Source organism: Rhinoraja longicauda, chromosome 11 (assembly GCF_053455715.1).
Source record: "Rhinoraja longicauda isolate Sanriku21f chromosome 11, sRhiLon1.1, whole genome shotgun sequence".
Taxonomy (NCBI): domain Eukaryota; kingdom Metazoa; phylum Chordata; class Chondrichthyes; order Rajiformes; family Arhynchobatidae; genus Rhinoraja; species Rhinoraja longicauda.
In genome coordinates this window covers 24,744,278-24,760,392 of record NC_135963.1, presented here as the reverse complement: position 1 = coordinate 24,760,392, position 16,115 = coordinate 24,744,278, and the positions used below count along the sequence as shown (strand labels likewise).

General features: G+C 39.1%; 1 protein-coding gene across 3 annotated transcripts in view; it reads left to right on the top strand.

The window, feature by feature from the left end:
- Positions 1-16,115, top strand: part of pik3r3b (phosphoinositide-3-kinase, regulatory subunit 3b (gamma)) — a 515,510-nt gene that overhangs the window by 440,528 nt on the left and 58,867 nt on the right. Inside the window, exon 1 of one of the 3 annotated variants that reach the window (XM_078408496.1) lies at positions 3,214-3,882. The exons of the other annotated variants lie outside the window; for them this stretch is intronic. Within the exon in view, the coding sequence (XP_078264622.1) occupies positions 3,777-3,882 (106 nt within the window). The 5' untranslated portion in view covers positions 3,214-3,776. Of the gene's footprint in view, positions 1-3,213; positions 3,883-16,115 lie in introns of those variants that run through there. 3 annotated transcript variants of the gene reach the window in all.

Below are 16,115 nucleotides of genomic sequence, written 5' to 3'. Positions count from 1 at the left end.
GTATTATTAAAATATTAAGACTTTTAAAAATAATATTAAAATGTTAATTTATTTCCACCAATGACTTTTGTATTATCATTTTCTGTTCCAAAACTAAGCCCCAATTGGTTATATCAATGCTTAAAATCGTTTTATATTATATTTGTGCCAATTTAATTCCTTATTACTTACTTAATTTATATATTTTCTTATGTACAAATGACTGGACAATAGCCTGTAGATGGCTTTGATTTGAATTTGTGAATTTGGATTTATTTATTTATTTAACTTTTTTTGTTGTTTATTATGTTATCTATGAGGACTGTGCTTGCAGACCTGTTACGCTGCTACAAGTAAGAATTCCCATTATTGTTCCACTTTTGGTACATCTGACAATTAAACACTCTTGACATATGCATAATTCGAAGTAGGGCACTGTTGCTGAATTGACCTTCGCGTGAGGTTTGTGTTACTGCAAATATGAGGTCCGGGACAAGATGTATTTAGCTCCATGTTGATTCTTTTTTAAACCCGATTTTAAATATTGATATGTTATACTGTTTATCTAAGAAGACCAATTTTATCTGATGTATAATTGTCCAAGATTGTCTCATGACACGGTAAAATTTCTAGGGAAAACGTGAGATGCATTTTAATTTTATGCTAGTCAATAGACCTAAAGATCCTTCAGGAATAGTTGCACTATTCAGGTAACTTTGCCAGTAAGATTTAAAAAGGTTGAGAATTGTAACTACTCAATTCCCTGGAGATGTTGATTTTGAAGAATTTATGCAGTTCAAAGGTAAATTGCTAGAGGTCCGTGATCTGCCATTTGTTCCAATTTGTATCATACCCAATTTTCCATCATCTCAAAAGAAACATTTGTAGATGACTAGATTTCTCCCCTAATATCATCCTTGGTACTGAAGAGCATGGATCTTTTGAGCTGCAGTGGTAAGAAGCCAACGATCATATACCCCACCTAGTGGATGGTTTGAGAAAGATCAAATTTTAATTCTTTATTAACTATCTCAGCACCCAACTGGGTTAAGAGTAAAACCACAGAATCTACCTCACACTTGTAGGAAAATGTAACCCAATTTAAGTTTCTTTTGACCCACTTTGAGCTTCAACAAGAGTTTGGTTGAGAATCATTGAGGTATTATTGAGGATGATCATATCCCCAGTTGAAAGCAAAACTACTAACCTGTTAAGTACAATGAGTTCAATCTGAAGTTTGGAATCACTATTGCTTTATAAAAATATACCGTGCGTAAATTCTTTGTTGAACTCAAAAACTGGATATTTATTTTACCTTTGCCTCAATAGGTTATATGCTTTGACAATGCTGAACAGCACAGAGTGCTCTTATACAGACTAGTTATATGTTGGCCTACTGAATAATCGTAAGCTTAATAACCAAAGTTGTCCCTTTGCATGGAACTGATAACACAGTTGCTGACAAAATGGCTGCTGTGAAAATGAACCAATTCCTTATTTCATTAGCTTGCAATCAACAGTTCAAAGTTTTTGCTTAAGTGTAGCTGTTTTGTATATTTTATTCATTGATGTGAAATGTCAGTGACTGTACAAGGCAAAGAATGAATAATGTGAATCTAAATATAGATTAGTATTATGTTAGAGGCATTTTGTTAAAGGAGCAAGTCATTAAAACTGTGATCACCATTGTGGTATTCTGTCTGCATATAAACTTGACTGCACTCTTTTTTTTTTACAAAGTTAGAGAAAGTTAAACAATACTAAAATGCTGATTTTCAGCTATAACTTTAAATATTATAAATATTTGAAGTTAATCAAGAATTTGTAGTGATAGTAGTTAATATTTTAGCATTTTCTAAAAATGGATTGGGAAGCCTCTCTGTTTTCATGGTAGCCTACGAAGTGTTGGACACTTGGCAAAGTAGTTAATTATATTAAAAATATCTTGTATCCAAGAATGACATCATCTGCACCAGTATTTTGTATCGGTGATAGCTTACAAAGTATCCAGGTCTGCAGTAAATTGTTTAGTGTGGTGTGGCGTTGTTTTAAATGTAAATTGTCAAGAATGATTTAAATGTTCTTGTCTGGCAAGCGAAAGAGTTAACAATGGTTGGATTCACTGGGGATTTAAGGTCTGCATATATTCGCATTCCAATCCTGTCTTCCTTCGCTTTGCAAGCAGCTAGAATTCTCGGTGCCTGAGCGATCTGGAACATAGGTTATTGATTTCTGGTCATATGGTTTAGGTAATTGTCTCCTAAATGTGTATCCTTACAGCTCTCACACAATGGCAGGAAGCACTGTTCAATGAATAGCAAAGGGGGGGGGGGGGGGGATTGGTGGATGGGTGAGGGTGATTTCAGTTTGCTTATCACTCAGATTTTCAGCCATCTGTTAGTTCCCCCTTGCAGCTGAGCAGAGAAAGAGAGGGAGGGAGAGAAAATAAGAGAGGGAGGGAGAGAGAAAATAAGAGAGGGAGGGAGAAAAAGAGAGGGGGAGGGAGAAAAAGAGAGAGGGGAGAGAGAAAAAGAGAGAGAGAGGGGAGAGAGAAAAAGAGAGAGGAGGAGGGAGGAGGAGAGAGAGAGAGAGGAAAGGAGAGAGAGAGAGGAAAGGAGAGAGAGAGAAGAGGAGAGAGAAGAGGAGAGAGGAGGGGAGAGAGAGAGGAGAGGAGAGGAGGGGAGAGAGAGGAGGGGAGAGAGGAGGGGAGAGAGAGAGAGGAGGGAGAGAGAGAGAGAGGAGGGGAGAGAGAGAGAGAGAGAGAGAGAGAGAGAGAGAGAGAGAGAGAGAGAGAGAGAGAGAGAGAGAGAGAGAGAGGAGGGGAGAGAGGAGGGGGGAGAGAGAGAGAGAGAGAGAGAGAGTGAGAGGAAAAGAGAGATCTCAGTTGTGCATTTCAAATCAGCCTTTCCTTTGTCCCTCTTAGTAACTGTGGAGCCAATCAGCCAGCGGCTGGGCAGGCAGCTGGGAGTGGGTTTGCTGAGGCTGTGGCACGGTGCGCTCCAGCAGCCTGTGAGAGAGCAGACAAAGGCCGAGCTTGGCAGCAGTTGCGCTGGTGCTGTTCCCATTCGCTGTGCAGCGCCGAGTTTGCGTGCGGCGCAGCACCAGCCCCTTGGCGAGGACAGACCCGGCATTGGGCCGTACCACTGAGGGGAGAGCCGGAGGGGGGAGAGGGGGGAGGCGGCGGCGGAGGAGGAGGAGGAGGAGGAGGAGGAGGGGGGGGGGGAGAGAGAGAGAGCAAATGACAAGGCAGGAAGCTGAACTACATGTGCTTTATCTGCATGTAAACATTTCGCTTTCTCATTCAAAGGGGAGCACTGACGAGAACAGAGATTAAAGCCACGGCTGGAACGCACCTTTTGCATTGATTTAGTTGCAAAGGAGCTACTGGTGACTTTTGCCTTTGCAGACAGTTTTAATTTGCAGCCCAGAGCTGGCTCTGACCCCCCCCCCCCCCCCCCCTGCCTGCAGTGGCACTGCCTTGTGATGTCAAAGGTTACTGGTCAGCCCCCCCTTTAACTGTTAAAATGAAGTCTAGCCTCTTGCTTCAAGGAAGTCCAGAATCGTAGAGCTGGTTTCTACATTCATCCCATGACTGTTAAACTATTCTCGTCCATTCTCCCTCATTTGAATCACGAGCATTTAAAGTCAGCAAGAAATATAACAGCAAAAAAAAAAAAAATCAGACATAGGGGTTCCTTTGAAGAGCACATCTGAACTAGGCTTTAAGAAATATTGTAAAGTGGAAGCTGTATAATAGCATTTTATATAAAAGAGTAAATATTAATACTGCGTAGACAATGTACAACACAGTTTGGAATATGGACAAATCTGATGCAGACTGGAGAGAAGTGATGATGCCCTATTCAACAGAGTTAATATTCTACATTGAAATGGATCCTCCAGGTAACACGTCTTCATATTTTACCTCCTTGGTCTGTTTGTTCGTGCAATCTTAGACTACTTAAAGCTTGAGTTTGTTGGGGTTTTCTTTCCCTCTTTGTTCCTTTGTGATTTGACTGGTCTGTTCATAGCCTTTGCAGTGTACTGTCTATTGCTGGTCGGGCCTGTTTCCCATTCTTCTGAGGTTTACGTTGATTTTTATCGTTTATTCCTTGAAAAGGCTTTTGGATTATTGGATATTGAAATAGAACCTGTACAGACACTTCCCCACTCCTGAAATGACACAAGGCATTCATATTGGAATTAACATATGCTGTGTGAAACTTTGTAGCAATAACTTGAGTAGGAAATATATTTTGAATTTAGAGTTGCTTGGATAATTCATACTTTAAAAGCAGCCTTTGGACAGTATAAACTGGTCTCTGTGGGATGGCAGCATACCTCTTATCATAAGCAGGAGAGGGAAAGTTTTGCGTGCAAAGGAATTGTGTGAACAGCATGAACGATAAGAGGAGCTCTTTGTTAGCCATATCAGTCCTGAATATAGAATTTAAAAGTGTCTGCATGGTAGAATTTAAGCATTATTTCTAAAGACTAATGCTGTGAGAGTCTGTTTTATTTTTGGATAAGGAAAAGATAAGGGGAACATTGAGTGATAAATTTTGCAGGAGATTAAGAGGAGCGTTCACCCTAATTACTAGATTATATGGTTGAATTTTTAAAAAAAGGCCTAATTAGCATCGCTGACCCGTTGGCAATGGAATATCGAGTTAAATTTACAGTTAAGCTGTTCACAGATTTTTTTGTGTGAGTGAAAAGTGGCATATAATTTGATTTCAAAATAGGCATCCTACTGTCAGAATATCCATTTTGTAGGCAGTCTGGGGTTGGAAGGGATTAATTTTGAAAGTTTCTAAGATATTAGGGTTGTATTGGAGTCAATAATGAGAAGATAAAAGTTTAATAATGCTCCTTTCAATAAAATGGAACTGCTGACTTTTAGACAAAGAATGCCAGCAGAATAGGAGACAATGAAGAGGGCAAGGATCTAACCATGTTCACATAGGGATTGAGGGTAATGATGGGGTGGGGGAGGAGGAGTTTCAGCAGATTTTCCACTTTAATATTTATCGAAAAGAAACATGAGTCTGCTTGAACTTGGCATCATTTCTGTTGGACGCTCTGGTATGCTTTATGAGCTTTGAATGCATAATCGGTGTGAACTCAGCACTACCCTGATCCACTGGCCAGTCTCTTCCCAATAGAGTGCTGTACAGACCATGAAATCCTGCTAGCTTGGGACTTCTGGATGTGATTGTAAGGATAAGAGTTTGGCCAGACTTTCCTTACCCCCACCCCACCCCCACACTCCCACCCACTTTCTGGCTGCTGCTCCCTTTGGCTCACCACAGATCACATTGCAGTGTCTAGGGATTTTTAGGTGAGATTATAGAGACAACAGCTATTTCTGCAGCAACCCTTTTTAACCTTCATTTTATTCTTGGTGATTCAAAGCAGTAAGATGTGTTGAGAGCAATTTAAAAATAGTTGATGTACCCATTTAAAGCAATGCATTACATCTTAATCCGATCAATTTCAATGGGGACTGGTTTGCTGTCTTGCTGTTGACCAGTATCTGCAAAGATATTTGTTAAAGCTGCGATATTGATCCAAAAGCATTAAAATATGAAGCGTAGTCAGTTTTATTTTTGCAAGAAAAATTACAGCCATGCTCCAGATTGGGAACTAGCGCTCTATTGCTGGCAAGAATATCATTTGCATTCTGAAGATGTACAGACATCAGAGTCCTTGCAAATGATGTCACTCATATTTGAGAAGACAATAGCGCATGGAGCAAAAGTCCAACAAAAGTCAAGTGTATTTCACTAAGACCTCTCCAAGAGTTAAAATTTAACTATGCAGTTGCATCAGAACAGTGGCCTATTTGTAGCCACTATTTTTATTTGCATACTGTTACCAGATCCAGTGTAATAGGAATTAACACCACCTATATAATATTTTCCCGGCCTTCACATCCCAATGGGACTTGGCTGGGTACATTATTCAGCTAAGATTACACAAGCAGTGAAGGGAGCTGGTGGTGTTGGGAGGGGGATGGGGGTGTCATGTCTCAGCCCCTGATAATGTCACAGCAGCAAGTCTCCTTAAAACAGCTGAGCTTTGTGTTAGTGTTCTGTCAGGGTGTCGCTTAACTGCATTGCTGCATTTGATTCACTTTTACCATCCTGGAGCTTGACATTAAAGTACCAAGTCCTGTATGAAAGGCCACTGTATCATTGCCAGTAACCTAGATAATCCTGAGAAGAATTTTGAGACAAATTATTTATGCTTGTATTTCTGTGTTTATTTTCCCCTTGGCCAAATTCATTTTTATTGTAGAGGTTGAAATATAATATGACAGGGCATTTTTGATACTGCACACAATTAATTGCAGCAGCAATTACTGACATTAACAGGGTATTTGTACTTATCATCTGTGAAGATCAAATGATTAAATACTAGTGAATGGATGCAGTGATATGTTCACATCTCTATTCATACGATCTGAGTTCTTCCATTTGAGTTTTCATCTGTGCACTGTTAAAGTGGAAAGAATAGCAGCAGCAATATTGTTAAGCTATATTTGCAAACAGAAATCTTTACAGTTGTACAGAGTCAGAAGGCTCAGCAGGGTTTAAGCTTACTAGTTATTTGGCCAGTTTGCCACAGATAATTTTAGGGGAAAGATATGATATGTCCACAAACAAAATAACTTGTGACTTGATAAATATATCTGTTGGAAGCACTTTGCTCACAGATTGAGTTGAGCTAACCTAGCCAAAGTAAATTAATCAAGCTGTTTAAAAATCAATACAACTAATTGTGTTTCCTGCTTCTGGCAAACTTGCTTCCCCCCTTATTCTTTTCACTTTAACAGTGCACAGATGAAAACTCAAATGGAAGAACTCAGATCGTATGAATAGAGATGTGAACATATCACTGCATCCATTCACTAGTATTTAATCATTTGATCTTCACAGACGATAAGTACAAATACCCTGTTAATGTCAGTAATTGCTGCTGCAACTAATTGTGTGCAGTATCAAAAATGCCCTGTCATATTGTATTCCCCCCTTACCTCTCTTTTATGTTAGCTTGACACAATTGTCTGAATTGACACAACTCTAGCAGAACAATGCCAGCCCGCCTGTTGGGGTTGGTGGTGTGATGGTAGCTATTTGGGATGGGGGAGGGAGAAATGGATGTAACAAGGCAGTGGTAATGATGCTTTCTTGTATGACAGCTGTACTCAAATAGGATTGGCATTTTTCTTGTCTAGAGGACATAACCAACGAACAAGGAGCTAGGGGCAAAGAAAGACCCTCCTTAATTAGCCTCAAAGGCCTTGTTGGATTAAGCTAGGCAGAGAGTTCATGCACACTGACAGTAGATGCCTTGTAGGAGGTGACTACCAGTTTTACTTCAGAAATTGCCTCTTCTGGGAGCTTTGATTCACTTCCAATATTATTTATACCTGCATTTCGGATATCTGTGCAAGGCTGATACTAATTGTATGACTGAAACACAATGTTGAAGGTATTTCTGAAAGATACAGAATTTCTAAACTGAGCTGTTTTTGTGTTAACAAGAGTAATGTTGTCAGACTTTGGAGATATTGGTGTTCAGTGGCACAGCTGTTAATATTGCTGTCTCATAGCACCAAGGACCTGGGTTTGATCCTAGCTTGGGTGCTATCTGTGCAGAGTTTGCACATTCTCTTCATGAACATACGAGTCTGCTCTGGATGCTCTGGTTTCCTCCCACATCCCAAGACAAGCTCAGATTAATTAAGTACACTAAATGATCCCGCAGTGTGGGTTAATAGCAACAAGAATCAAAATGGAGAGATAGACTGCTGATGCTGGAATCTTGAGTAAAGTACAAACTGCCGGAGGAATTGAGCAGGTCAGACAGAGGCTGAGGAGGGAAATGGGAAGATCACATTTCAGGTCAGGCTCTTTTTTAGAACTGATGGAGTAGAGGAGGATAGCTGGTTGAAAAGGATAAGGGGAAGAGGTGGGTCAAAGGCTGGTAAGCATTAGGCAAGCCTGGGTAAGGAAGAGGTGATTGGTAATTGAGTCAGGGAGAGAGAAAAAGTGGAGATAGCCAAGGCTGGAGGTGACATGGCAAAAACAAGGGGTGCAAAGGGTAGAATTTGATTTTTTTTTAAAAAGAAAGGTGGGGAATCAAAACGAACGATGGTGGACAAATGGGAGATAAACATAGAAAATAGGTGCAGGATGAAGCCATTCGGCCCTTCGAGCCAGCACCGCCATTCATTGTGATCATGGCTGATCATCCACAATCAGTAACCTGTGCCCAACTTCTACCCATATCCCTTGATTCCACTAGCCCCCAGAGCTCTATCTAACTCTCTCTTAAATTCATCCAGTGATTTGGCCTCCTGCCTTCTGTGGCAGAGAATTCCACAAATTCACAACTCTCTGGGTGAAAAAGTTCTTTCTCACTTCAGTTTTAAATGGCCTCCCCTTTATTCTAAGACTGTGGCCCCTGGTTCTGGACTTCCCCAACATTGGGAATATTTTTCCTGCATCTAGCTTGTCCAGTCCTTTTATAATTTTATATGTCTCTATAAGATCCCCTCTCATCCTTCTAAACTCCAGTGAATACAAGCCTAGTCTTTTCAATCTTTCCTCATATGACAGTCCCGCCATCCCAGTGATCAATCTCGTGAACCTACGCTGCACTGCCTCAATTACAAGGATGTCCTTCCTCAAATTAGGAGACCAAAACTATACACAATACTCCAGATGTTGTCTTACCAGCGCCCTATATAACTGCAGAAGAACCTCTTTACTCCTATAGCGAAATCCTCTCGTTATGCAGGCCAACGTGCCATAAGAGACATGAGGGAGAGTGTTAGACGAGGAGAACTGGTTGGGCTGCTGTTTTAGGATGAAATGAGTGGTCCTGAGCTTCTTGATGGGAAATGAAAGACTAAAGGGAATTGGATGTCCATGTTAATGGTGCAGTGGTGGGTGCCAAGGAATTCAAAGTTGTTGAGGTGAAAGAGCTTGTCTGAGGTTTCCCAGATCAGAAGTCCTGTCTGTGGATTTTGGGTAGAATATAGAAGCGAGAAGCCTCGCATTGGAGGCTGTGGAGGTAAGATCGTGGGGACTGATGAGATCTGTGATGGTTTGGGAGACAGTGGCCGATATTTGTCGTTGGGGTTGTGGTGAAGGGATGGTGTCAAAGAATGCTGCCCTAACCTCACTCCACCAGACTACAACAGCATCACCCTTTCCTGCAAGTTTGAGGTTGGGATTGGAGCACAGTGAGTAGAGGCAGTGTGTTCAGAGGGGCTGTGATTGGATTGGGGAGGGGACTGGAGAAGTCAAGACTGTAAATGTCACAGTGGCAGCTAAAAATACAAGGGTCGATGAGGGTAGGTGGCTGGCAGGCAGGGGATGTTCAAGAGGAAGAGTCAGTAAGTGTTGGAAATGCGAAAAATGTTCATCAGTGGTGAGCCAGGACTCCTTGCCAAAGAAATTGGCATGGAGGCAGAGGTAATGGAAGAAGAGTAAGACATCATAATGGGTTAGGAACTCATTGGGGCCTGTGCTGAGGAAAGATGGCTGAGCATCAGAGGAGAGTGATAAGCTGGTGGAAAAAAAAGATATGGGTAGGGACTGGGGCCACACTGCTAGATCCCACTGCTCTTCAAACTGGGGTCCCCAACACCATGGAAAGAAATGGGAGATGAGGCAGGTTGAATTTGGGTTATATTTGATTTGCGTGTAGCCACATGACTTCCATATTTCATTTAGTCAATTTAGGATCTTACTTTATATAATTTATGTAAACATTTCAAGTCTTAAATGTGTTAATATTTTACATCTGAAGCCAATTCTACTTGATACTTTGCAGTTTACAGACCTCAGACCTGTATCCCTTTCCCTTCAAAGCAACTAGAATAATCAAACTGAAATGATTAAAAGGTAGGAAGCACATGAGAGAGAGCCAATTCTTCATTAACATTCTTAAGATAAAAGCAGAAATTATGGAATACCTTTTTAAGAATGTCCATTCCATTTTGCTATGCCATTTTAGAAAAATACATGTCATTAAAGATTCAGTGTTCTTGTGAAAAAGCTGAAAGACAGTATAAGTAATGTTTTGTATTTGCAAAATCTGTGCATGCAATTTGGCACATGGTACAAATTGAGGGTGAAGATGAAAATTATTCAAAAGGCAGCCTCCTGTGATGCACTACTTTGTTTAATCATAGGATCAATGTGCAGTGCTTAATAATTGTCCCATCTGTAGTATATTTCCCAAAAAATTTTTAATCGGCCATGTTGAATAAATTGGGATTCAACTGAACCTCCTCTCCTGCAAATTTGAAGTATTGGGGATTGTTTTAAATTTTAGATTATTTTAAATTGTCAAACCATATTTTGACCAAGTGATAACATGGACAAATATAGTTTTTGTTATGATAATACTTTATGTACTTAGATAAGTTTTAAGATTCTTTGGACCAATAATTAGACCAATTTTAAGTTTTAAGCACTTTTGTGAGCAGAGCCATATCTATTGGTAGATAAGTACTTTTGAATGATTGTTAGATGCAATAATTGTGGAGAAGGGGTGAGGGAAGGACAGGGATGATATAAATCAATGTAAATTGGTCTCATTATTTTGTTTTAAATACAGTGATTCGAAATTGCACTGCAGTTGGTTTGTCTGAATCACCATCTTTTCTCAGGTACACAACTGTAGATTAATAAAACTTGCTATTTAAGAAAAAATAGCTGGGATTAAATGAAAGATGGAAAAATAACTCTGCCCTGTAGGAGTGAAGCAAATCCTTGTCATATGAAGGGATGAAGTTCTAAATGTCTTATCTTAGCGGGATAGAGGAGTGTGTTGGTACACGTGTTCCCCAATATTTGCCACTTGCTGTAATGCACTTGTTCATCTTCTTCTTCTTATTATTATTATATTTCAACATCAGAAGCACATAATTGTAATGCAGTACCCTGATTGGGTGAATGCTGTATCCATTCAAAGTTAGAACTATCAGATGGTTTTGATGTGGGCTTAAAATTTAGCAAATGCTGAATTCAGCTTTGTTAGTTAGCATGATACTGGACAAGGAATGAATCGGATACAAATAAAGGACTGATAATGCATGAAGTAGATATAATGAATTGAGTAATGCTTGCCGGGCTTCTATCAACAACTATTCTCATGCACAGTAAGGGAGGAAAAAGTGCATTTCTAAACTGTTTATTTAAATAGAAGGCAAATTGGAGAGAACATTTGTAAACGAGCTGGGATTAACACTGATTAATTGTTGTCATTGCATAGCTACATAATTTATGTTCAATTTTAATACATGTTTGTTATTTCTATTTTTGAGTAGTGCTCAATATGTTCATGAAGCATTTTTACTAGTTATTTGAAATTGCAGATGTTTTATTTGTGTAAAGTTATTCTTCTTAGCAAAAGCTCTTTGTTTGAAATAATTATTACCCAGATTAAGCTGAGTTTAAAGAAAACACCCTTACATTTTCACTATGGCTGACTAATTCTAACGAGCATTGCGAGACCTGGATTAAAATTATATCAAAATGATGTAGCTGTTGCGTTTAAAGTACAGTTTGTTAGGATTAGCCCTGCAGTCCATCCATCTCTGGACAGTTTGAGGACAGCTATTGCTGTTTTCAGATAATGTGGCTTGTTGATCACTTTTTCTTGTTGAGTATTTAAACTTGTATTTCTGTTCCTGCAGATGGGCTGTTGGAATAGAATTATATTTTTAAATGTCATTGGTTTAAGTTGAATCAGTTGATAATTGGAATTTTGAAACTTTGCTGGTATATGTTAACTCATAAACCATGTGAGCTTTTGAACAGGAATTCGCAATGAAATGTGTCGTTATGTTTTATAGCAAATTTGGGTGCACTTTTGACATTGAGAGCTAATATTTATACAAAAAATGTTTCCGACTGTTCCTGTTGCCAGAGCCAACTGTATTTTGGGGTAATGGTTTAAAATATTGTATGTGATTTTTGTTCGGTTGAAGTAAATGGGAGCATGATATACACACCTAACAAATGCATTACAGCCATTTAATTTTTTTTAATGATCTCAGTTTATTAATCACATTTATTAATCTCACATTTTTAATCTAAAATTGGAGCAAATAGACTGTCAGGTCAACATCATTAAATATTTGATCCTAGAAATTGTAGCGAACTGCAAAAGGCAAAGTATTATTAGTTGCACGGGACACCAATAACTGGGCCTGTTGTAGCAAAATTCAGCAATGCCTGAAGAGTCAACTATAACTGAACTGGAATGTCCAAAATCAGGTGGTGCGTGAAGGAAGCCTGTCCAGCCTTTTGGATTGGGAGGAAAGTAAAAGAAGCTGATATTGGTGACCTGATAATTTCAGAGAAATTTAGTGCCTTCGGTAAAGCTATGTTTCTATGAGATTAGGGACTTTCATGGAATCCAGGATGTGTCTGGAGAGTGAAGATATACATGAAGGTAAATAATGGGACTTGGTGACATCCGAGTTTTACACAAAGTTATTAAAATGTAGTTCCAGGAATGACAACAATTGCTCTTTGGGATATTATGGTCTTGTGTCCCTACAGCATTTGTGTGTGTAAATTGCAATTTATGTTGGATCTATAAACACAACTCGCTCTTGAAGTTGACTCGTTGAATGTCCAGACTGATGTGAAACGGTCCAAAACTTTCACATTACTGTGTTTTATTCTTGATGGTGTAGGGGAAAGAAGAGTTAATTTGTTTTTTTGCGGTTTCTTGAGATGTGAATTTTGTCATGCCCATTGGTATAAATGTTATATCCATGCAACTCTGTGGAAAGAATGGTCATGCCTCCACCTGTCATATTGGCCATATGTAGTTTAGTCCAATCATTCCAATAGCAGCCAATCAATGTCAAACTTGTTAACACCAGAAAATGTTAAGTAGGGCAAAATATATTTTGTACAAGTCACTTGCTTGGGAGTTGATTTACTCCAGAGGTAACTCTGAAAATAAATATGTAAGTTTAGGGAATGGAACAAAAGTGTTACCAAGCAGAAGATGGAGCCATATATCCTGAGTTGTTTGGCTCTCTTGGCATTTTTGTTTTGTTTTGGAAAAACATACATTGTGTTGTCTTGATGCCAAACTTTACTTTAAAAAAAGAACGGAACAAAGTTGTCTTAGTTACTCGTATGACTGCAATGACTGGAACATATGAAGCGCATTCTAAACTACAACCTTTTAAACTGCCAAGATTATGACCTGGAATTTGTGGTTTTAAGGGTTCGCCAACCTTGCCATGTAAAGTTGACAGCAACCACTTGCATCCCACATACAGAATTAAAAGTAGAAATCCAGACCTTGCTCTCAGTACTTCTGTGCTCTTCAATAGAGGGCACTGCTGCAGTCGTTGGAGATCTAATTGATGTAGAGTAACTTAAATTTTGTCAAAGCCATTCTTTCTATAAAAATATTATGTGTGACTTGAATTTTTAAAGCTGTACCACTTTGCAATTACTGCTGAACAACTCCCAGCTGTACAGCTTTGCTGTTGGTCTGACTGGCGTCTTGAAATGTCCAAGGCGATTTATTTGGGCAAACTTCTTAGATTAAAAATCTGGAGCATAATATTTATTTTTGGGGCAGTAGTTTAAAACATTTACTAAATGCAAAGGTAATTTTTTTTTTTGTTTTTTTGTTTTTTTGTTTTTTGATATGGACTCTGCCAGAGCAGCATTCTGATTTTGAGCATCCTAATTCAAAATGCTTTTGCATTGTTTGTTTTCTCCTTTCAATTGTAGAGAAATAAGCAAAGCATTTGCCATACAAGGAAATGAAGTGCATGGAAATTTCTACTAATTTTGCAAAGAAGCCACAATGAACACATTTTGTATCTTAACTTGTGTTCCACTTATGTATTAAGTAAGCATCAACGTTTTGGGCAAATTGCCATATTCACTCTTTAGAGCAGTTCAGTTGATAAAAACACTTCAAATTAGTTAGTCCAACCCCATAAAACTAGATTTGAGTTCTGTATTATCTTACAGTTTGGTGTTCAGTAACTGAAACTAACTTAAGACGACACCTAGGATTAGGTGCTTTACTCTCAGGCCTTAATACCAAAGTGACATGATTTTGCCCTGCAACGTTTCACTTGTCATTTTGTACGAGACAATTAAATGTAAAACCTTTGGTTTAATTTAAAATAATATGCCTGATTATTAGCTGGAGGGAGTAATAAGCATGGAATATTTAGGTTTGTAAGTAATACCTGGATTATTTTAATTAACTGAGTTGGATGCCCTTATGTTTTCTTTTGACATATGTCAAAATGCTGCAAAGCTTTCTTTGAAAAATGAATAGAAATATTTTTTCATTATGAAAATATTTTATTATGGTGAACTGCATAATGGGAAGGTTAGATTTAAGGTATCCTAGAGAAGGTGCAAAAAGTGCATTCACAGTGCATTGATTAAAAATTGTGTAATTCCTGTGTAAAGTGGACAAAATCAATTGGGATCAGAAACATTAACCCATTCATATTGCCAAAGACACTTTTACTGTACAATGGGAGCAAGATAAAAAAAACATTCACTCATTCAAGTATGTTTAATAGAGGAATCCATCAGCATTGTTTTGCTTGCTTAGTCGTAACCAGGAATGTGGAATGACATTGTGCAATAGGTTCAAAACCCTTCTATGTATCTAAACTGTTTGTTCATGATGAGATCGAACAAATATGGGTCTCGTAAAATATTTCACCTTTGCGCAAAAGTTACTGTGACTGAACAGAACAAAACTTAACCTATTTACCTATTTAGCAGGTGCATTTTGGGGTGTGTGCCAGATTCCATTTCAAATCAAAATGCAAGCAGCACTGGCTCCTTTGAGTACTGATTTGTGTAGAGTCATAGTTTTACAGCATGGAGAAGGTCCTTCAGGAAAGCAGCCAAAGTAATCAAGGAGCCTTTTCACCCCAGTCATTCCTTCTTCTCCCCCTCACCTGTCGGGCAGAAGACAAGAGCTTGAAACCACTTGGCACAGATTCAGGAATTGCTTCTTCTCTACTGTTATCAGGTGACTGAATGGTCCTCCCGCAAGATAGGTTGGAAGATCGAGACTAAACCCCATCTCATTATAGTCCTTATACTTTTTCTCTAATTGTAGTGCTGTGATATTGTAATAATAGATTTTGCACTCTGGTACTCTGCGTTGCCTGTTACACGTGCGTGGCCTGATTGTACTTGTCAATAGTATGATTTGACTGGATAGAGCACAAACAAAGCTTTTCACTACATCTCAGTCCACGTGACAATAAATCAATACCAAGTCATTTATGCTGACCTCGTCCCATTTGCTGCATTTCGCCCGCATCCCTCTAAACTTTTACGATCCATATACTTCCCAAAATGTCTTTGAACATCACAGTACCTGCTTCCTCTGACAGTTCGTTCCATATACTACCACCATCTTGTGGAAAAAGTTGTCCCTCGGGATCTTTTGCCTCTCACCTTAAATTTATGTATGCCCTCAGATTTTAAGTTCCCCAACCCTTGGAAAAAGACTAACCATTCACCCTATCCATTATTTTAGTATACCTCATGATTTTAGTATATCTCTATAAGAACACCCCTCAACCTCTATAGGCCAAGGAAAAGAATCCAGCATATCCAATCTGTCCTAACTCGACCCTCCCCATGAATCTTTTCTGCACTCTTTCCAGCTTAATGATGTCCTTCCTTTTGCCGGGTGACCAGAACTGCACAGGACTGCAAATGTAATCTCGCTGACAGCTTGTATAGTTGCAACATGATATCCCAACTCCTGTATTTGCTACCCTGACCAATAAAGACAAGCGGCCAAATTTCATCTACACCACCCTGTCTACTTGTGTCGCCACTTTAAAGGAACTATATAACCCCTATCTCGTGTTATCTTTGATCTACAGCACCGTCTAGGGCTCTACCATTAACTGCAAGTCGTGCCCTTGTTTAACTTGACAAAATGCTGTACCTTTCGTTTGTTGGAGTTAAATTCCATTTGCCATTTCTTGGCCCACTTCCCCCAGTTTATCTAGATCCTGTTGTCATAGATAGCCTTCACTAATCACTGTACCCTCAATTTTGCTGTCATCTGCAAACAGGAAA